Below are 7,519 nucleotides of genomic sequence, written 5' to 3'. Positions count from 1 at the left end.
CATAGTGAGAGTGGCAAGTGCCCTCTCATCTTCTTCTACCTTGTCATAGTCAGCATCAACATACAATTAGATAGGCTTGACAGCAATCTCTCCTTCGGCTGTCTCATATGTGATCGGTTGAGGACCTCTAACTATGCTCCTCCACACCTTAGCATCTTTCATCTTGACATACTTTTCGAACCTGAATTTCCATTCATAGAAGCCTTCGTGCTTCAGCAGACAGGGCACACGGGTAGCAGTACCCATAGTGGAGTCTAGCTCCTGGTGAAGTTCTGAGTTAATGGATGTGTTGATGGATTGATCCATGATGATTATAAACCCAAAACAAACCCAAAGTCTTTAAACAACCCAATCCAAACAGGCCCAGATGAACAGTAGGCCCAACAGAGAACCCAAGTGTAAACAGAGAACCCAAAGATTGAGCCGAGAACCAGATACTTGACCTGAGAACCAAATACTTGACCCGAGAACCCAATTGATGATCCAAGAAATAACCCGTCTATCCGAGAACCTAATTAGTTACCCAAGAACCCGAATAATGACCCGAGAACTGCTGAGTCAACCAGAGAACCAGAGAACCAGTGAACCAGTAAACTATCCCGAGAACCATCAATCTTGGCCGAGAACAATTTTCCGAAAACGATCAAAGTCTTCCTGAGAACCACTTTTGAAATGTTTTTAGATAAGGAAACAACCTCAAATCCCTAAAAATTAGGGATTTGAATTGCAGTTTTTATTTTGGTCAATCTTGTGTTCAAAATAGTCAAAAGAATTCCGATGAGCATGATGAACATAACTTCAACAGCTACCACACTTGTAATTCCAGAAAACACACCAAAACATCAACCAAGAACCCAATAATTTAATCTTGATATCACAACCGAGCCTATAATAGGTTATAGGCTTTGATACCAATTGTAAGTCCCGTGTTGGAGGATCTTGCAATGTGATACCAAATACACGATGAAATGCGGAAAATAACAACGTGTTGATTCAATACGTGAATGATAATAGCAATAAGAACACACAAGAAAGGCTTCAAAACACACTATTATATAATAGTCGGGTGCTTAAGCCCTTAAGAGTTACACAATGTCACAGCTTCAATACTAACAAATGACCAACCGTTTACATGGTGAAATGCATGGTATTTATAGACATATACCATACCTAAGCCCAACACAATCACAAGCCCACCGAAAACCCTTTTTGGTTTACAAAAGAAAGCCCAACAACATATATAAAAGCATAAACCATTTATTGTAGCCCAACACCTCCATAACACCTACTACAAATTATTTAATAAGTATATGCGTGCGTATATGAGAGGGGGACCCACTCTCCTATCCGCTTCTCAGTCTGCATCCATGGACTTCGTGATTCGTCAATCGACTTGGGACCACAACGGTGGAGTCTATCCACCCCTCGCCTTCCTTGCCACCTCAAACAGACCTTGGGGATGTAGCACAAGTCGATTAACCACAACGGTGGAGTCTATCCACCCCTCGCCTTCCTTGCCACCTCAAACAGACCTTGGGGATGTAGCCCAAGTCGATTGACCACATCGCCTTCCTTGCCACCTCAAACAGACCTTGGGGATGTAGCCCGATTGGGATGCTCTAACATGCATTATTTTTACTTGTATTATATGCTAGATAAAACATGTTATATTGTTATTGTTACACTGATATTAGGGATCACAATCTTAAGTAACTCAAATATGGCAAATGTTTGTAGTTTAACAAAGCAAACGAAATCACGAGCTTTACGAGTTTTAGTCAAGTGTTAACGAGTTACTATATTATAAACAAGTTATAATAAAATCTATCTATTCTAATAAAAGACTACAAATTTTTTTCACTTGTCAACCTCATAGCCCTCTTCACATTTTCTTTAACTAATTTTAATATAAGGTCCTTATCTTTTAAACCATTTCAAAACATGAATTCAATATTTTTATTAAATGTAAATCCTAACTGATTCATTTATTAACGTTAATGGTGAAATAAGAAAATAAGGAAATAAAAAAAATTGAAGTTGCAGGTCTATTAGAATAAAATTTTAAAGTCACGGGTAATTGCAAATAAACAAAATAAAGGTGTATCATTGTCAAAGACTTTTGATTTGTATGGTAAAGTACGAATTGTTTTTAAACTGGGATTCGAGCAACAGTGCATAATTTTTTTATATAAGATTGGTTTTAAATTTGGATTTAATAATTTTCTCATATGGACTTGAACTCAAGAAAATATGTATTTTCTTAATTTTTTCTAAACATTTTGTATAAATATTGCAAATATAGATAATACCTATTATATAAGTTTTAAAAATGAGAATACCTATTTTGTATAAATACTGCAAATATAAAGAATACCTATTATATATATCTTGGTGTTTAGAATTAACTCATTGAAGTTGAATATTATAACTATAATCTATATGTATAACGATTTAATATATGAATTATCTGTCATTTTATAAGGGTACATATGAAATTAATCCTTTATTTATATGACTTTTTGTGCAAATAAAATGTTTTAGCAATAAGAAGATCAATATTTAGTTTTCAATATTTTCTTCCATAACTCAGACCAAAATCCTTCATAAACATATATTTTATGGCTTGATTCATACTTTTTTATACATTTAAATATAGCTAATTTAATATGTCTTATAAAATAAATTACTTAATTAAAAACATTCAAAATTTTAAACCAAAAAATCTGCTTCAATTCCACTATTTTCGTTTTTCAAAATCATTTAGAATATTGAAACCTAGATCGTTTTCATTAGTTTTTTACATAATTTCAATATTATATTAACTTAATAATTTTATTTTTATACAAATACAACGAATTGGGTTTACGTTAGTATTACATGTTTGTTAGTACATAATTAAAGTGTTTATTATGTGGTTTATATTTAAAATAAAAAATCTATACATATAATTTTTTAAAAAAATACAATCATAACAGTTATTATTAAAATATGTTATAAAAATTCATTAAGATTCACACTTATTATAATGTAACTTAATAGAAATATTTATTGTTTTTATTTTTTATTATTTATAACTTAATCATACTCCTCATTACATTTCAATGAATATTCCATTTTCACACTAATTAAAAGAAAATAGTTCATCCAGTTAAAAGTCATTTACCATGCTTCCATAAAATCTGAGATCTTTGATTCGTCTTTTTTTTTTTCCTATAAGTTGTTAGAATATATATATCGATTAATTAAATATTCCAACAACTTTCCACAATATTAACTAATAACACGGGATTAGTATTCAAATTTAAGTATTTCTAATCTAATACTTTCAACTACTGTAAATAAGAATAACTACCTACACTTTATGCAACTTTAAATCTTTTAATATTCTGCTAACTCGCTGTTATTTTAACATGACTTTAAGGTTAGTATATTTTTGTCATTTCCTGACAATTTCATTTCATACGAAATGAAACAAATCATTTTGTTATAATTTTTCGGTTTATATGTTGCTTGATTATACAATTGTTGATTGTAAAATATAAAATCAATTAAAAATTTGTCAGACACAGAATATTAATGCCAACAAATTTATCATAAATTCTAAAGATTCTAAGGATGATTATATCAATAACGTTCAGGTAATCTGGTTTTTGGGATAATAATATTTTTTTGATAAACATGAGCAGATGATCTCAAATGACAGCATATTAATTGATTAAAATACATGATATTTTATGTGCATGAATATTTTTTTATTAGTTTCATGGATACATTATCATTCTAGGGTTGGTATGTACTTGAAAAACCTTATTTGTCACACATAAGTATAAGCAGACCTATATGTAACCTTATCAAGAGTTATAAGCGGACACGAACTAAAGATTTTGATTTTTGATAAACAATGTATGCCGACCAATACAATCACAAATGTAGTGTACAAGGAAGGTTTTACTTATTTATAACATATTTGTGTAATCTTAATTATGTAATTTCTGTAATTTTAATGTATTAACAATATATGATCATTTTATTGATTGTATTTCACTTAATGGTTAAAGTTTAAATTTTTTTATCAATTGCTCGTGTAATACACAGGCCTCAAGACTAGTAAAATTACAAACAAATCAACAGTCTATAAATACAAAAAGTTAGGTATGAATTACAGAATGTTGTCAGCTTTTCAAAAACTGGTACTTGGATTCCATATAATTTTCTGCGTCCCACAAAAACGACCCGAAAGCAACCGCCTCAAGAACCAGCATTGTCAAACCCAAAAACGTCAAACAAACAATTTCATCGTTAGCGGCACCCAACGAACCATCTTCTGAAATCTTAATATCAGGCCTTCCAAACAAAGCCTGAGTTTGCCTTTCTATCAAAGAAATCACTTCCTTTGATCTAACTGTTGCGTATCTCTGAAGTGTCTCGGCGTCCAAATACATCACATATGATCTTAACTTATATGATTTACCATCATTGTCATCATAAGAAACAAAGCCCTCATCTTCATCATACTCGGGTTGGATCTGGATCAGTGAATCCGGATCCCAAAACGGGCTTTGTGGGACCGGTGGCTCCACATAGCCCGACTTCTTAAAATCTTCCGGGAGCGTGTTCATAGACCTCTCAAGTTGAAACCTTTCATCAACGCGTTTCAAGAAGTATCCATACATGATTGAAGCAGCATATAATTTTCCAAGTTTGATCTTGCTGATCTCAACAATGGACTGTAACGGGCCCACTAACCGGTCACCTATGACTAGGTCTACATGGTTTCGAATCATCTCTAGTGCTTCGGCTGAGTGCAAGGATTCCAACTTCGTTTCTTGGTTTGGCCAGAAATCGACCCGACCAGTTGGATCTGAGGTGGATTCTACTTTTGGGATCATTGATATTTCTTTTTCTATAAATTTGTGAACTATCCAACAGTATATTATTTCTTCTAATGCCTTTTGTCTTTCTTTTTCTTTCACTTCAGCTATTCTCCTGAAATTTCATGACTGCTACATATTAAATAACAAGTTATGGACTACCAGGTTAAAATATAAAATTACTTACTTGTAAAGGCTGTCTGCAGTTGAAGAAGCAGATTCTTGTTTTTGGGCATTTCTCTCGTTTTGAAGGTTTTTGAGCTGTTGATCAATGGCAGCAGGGAGCAGGTGAGGATGTGTTTGCAGGATTTGTTCTAGGAGCTGACCAACCGGGGTCTCAAACTTAACCGGTGCTACTGGAGCCAAATCATGACCTGAACCAGGAGCACCTGATGATGCCTTTGCTATAAAACTCCTTGCTCGAGATGGTTCAACTCTAGAGCCCTGTCATTCATAGAATTATCAACGTCTTGTTTCATCTAAATTGAATCAAGTTCATACAGATTAACCAAAAAAACTAATCTCTGTACTAAATTAACTTAACAAACTCACATCAATCATACACGAAACATAAGTATAAATGCGAAAGTATACTTAATTATATGACTTTGCATCTGAGAATCTGAATTTGAAATCAATGAGCTTCAATTTATCTAAGTGAATCAAGTTCATTCAAATTAACCAAAACACTAGTCTATGTGCTAAGTTAACTTAACAAATTCACATCAATCATACACAAAGCATAAATATGAATTCGAAAGTATAACCTAATTATATAACTCTGCATCTGAGAATCTGTATTTGAAATCAATAAGCTTCAATTTAACTAAAGAATCAAACTCCTTCAGATTAACCAAAAACTAGTCTCTATACTAAATTAAAACAACAAACTCACATCAATTATAAATGAAATATAACTACGATATACGAAAGTCTAACCCAAAGTATACAAGTTTGCATCTGAGAATCTGAAATTTCAAATCAACGACCTTCAATTTAGCTAACTGAATCAAGTTCATTCATAATCAATCAATTTCATACAGATTAACCATAAATAAAAACTAATCTCTGTACATGAACATAAATAGATGACATCTATCATATACTATACTGGATACGAATGATGATGATGATTATATACGAAAGTATATCCTAATTACATAAATTTGCATCAATTCAACTAACTGAATTTGACGCTCACAACTACCGTACGTAACATGCACTTGGCGTTGTTACTTGACACTAAATAAATATCAAAACGTTACGCGTACGGAAATTAAATGCAACGATTAAGTATAACGTTACGTACTCTGAGGAAGCCGAGCGAGGGAAGTGATTTGAAGTCGGAAAAGGTGTGGAGGTGCCGGAAGTCAGGGGACCTATGAGGACTCGGAGACGGATAGAAGATTGTTGCCGTCACGTCGGTGAATACGCCGCCGGAGACTTGCATATTCCGGTTAAAAGATATTTTGTTGCTTCAAAGTTCTGGACTGGAGAAAACTTGTTGGTTGGTTTTTTTATTTTGCTTCAACTTTCTAATTAATAAATAAATATATATTCCAGAATTCTCAACCGAATAGGATCCATTCAAACATAAAACATGGCTGTCGTTATTTTCACATTTATTCACAATAAAGAAACTATGGTATATGATAATTTATTTTCAACATCAGTAACTCAATATATCTGTAAAAATGCAATATTGCAGGTTAATATGTTTGACAATATTATTATATACTATAGACTCACAACCTCAATGCCGGGACCAACAAAACGCTCGAGTTTTACCAACGTCCTATTTTACCAATCGACGTCACCGTAACGAGCGTGACGGAAACCGACCAAATACGCATACACTCACCCACATTTTGTATTAATTCTGGTACATTAACAAAGTAAAACAAACCTACCGAATGCCAATTTCGTGTTTTTTTTTTGTTTTAGTTCTGGTACCGTAACAAATGTGGCGGAAATAGGCCGAATTTGCGTAGACTCACTGCCTCAACGTCCAAGATCGGCAACGCTCGGATCTTCCCAACGCCCAAGTTTTACCGACCGACGCCATCCAATTGATCCACCTCAAGTTTTATATGTTTTTCTTTTTGGTGTTTTGTTTTTCTTTTTGGTGTTTAGTTATGGTATTATAACACACTTAACCGAAGTTCCGTCGATTTGCCGCCTCAACGCTCGGAACTGACAACTTTTGAGTTTATCATCGTCCGGGTTTTACCGACCCGTTATACCGGATAAAACACCAGTTTAATAACAATAGTAATCCCTTCTTCCACAGCCAAATTTTAAGCAATCATGTGTGCTTCATTCAAATTTTTAGGTAATATATTTTGTGATTTTTTAAATCATTTTTGTATCTCATCGGTTTGATTACCCAAGTGTCGCCCAGAAGAGATTTGAATGGTTATTTTCGGATTTTGATTTTTTTTTACTATTCTGGGATTCTCTCTCTTCAAAAGGGGTTATTACGGAAATTTTCACGAAATATTACTTGTCTTAAAACAGGTTCTTTTAAAAAAGTATTAATTTGGTTATGATCACACCATGTTTTAACTAAATAGATTTAGGTTGAAATAAGTCATTTAGAAAGAAGTAAGGTTCGCCTGCTATCTTTTTGTGGAAGCTAGTGGTAATGG

The 7,519-nt window shown here is 33.2% G+C and overlaps 1 protein-coding gene across 1 annotated transcript; it reads right to left on the bottom strand.

Annotated features, from left to right (window-relative positions):
- Positions 1-4,172: 4,172 nt before the first annotated feature.
- On the bottom strand, positions 4,173-6,323 carry LOC143568807 (UV-B-induced protein At3g17800, chloroplastic-like). Its single transcript, XM_077054866.1, has 3 exons — positions 6,181-6,323; positions 5,059-5,315; positions 4,173-4,986 (listed from the first exon to the last, which is right to left on the bottom strand). Exons 1-3 carry the CDS (start codon positions 6,319-6,321, stop codon positions 4,173-4,175), a joined length of 1,212 nt encoding a protein of 403 aa, XP_076910981.1. The 5' UTR covers positions 6,322-6,323.
- Between the last annotated feature and the right edge of the window lie 1,196 nt (positions 6,324-7,519).

Source organism: Bidens hawaiensis, unplaced genomic scaffold (assembly GCF_021521415.1).
Source record: "Bidens hawaiensis isolate Kalapana, Puna unplaced genomic scaffold, B.hawaiensis_p1.1 tig00024231_1, whole genome shotgun sequence".
NCBI lineage: Eukaryota > Viridiplantae > Streptophyta > Magnoliopsida > Asterales > Asteraceae > Bidens > Bidens hawaiensis.
The sequence above is the reverse complement of the archived record's forward strand: the minus strand, read 5'-3'. Positions and strand labels throughout refer to the sequence as shown.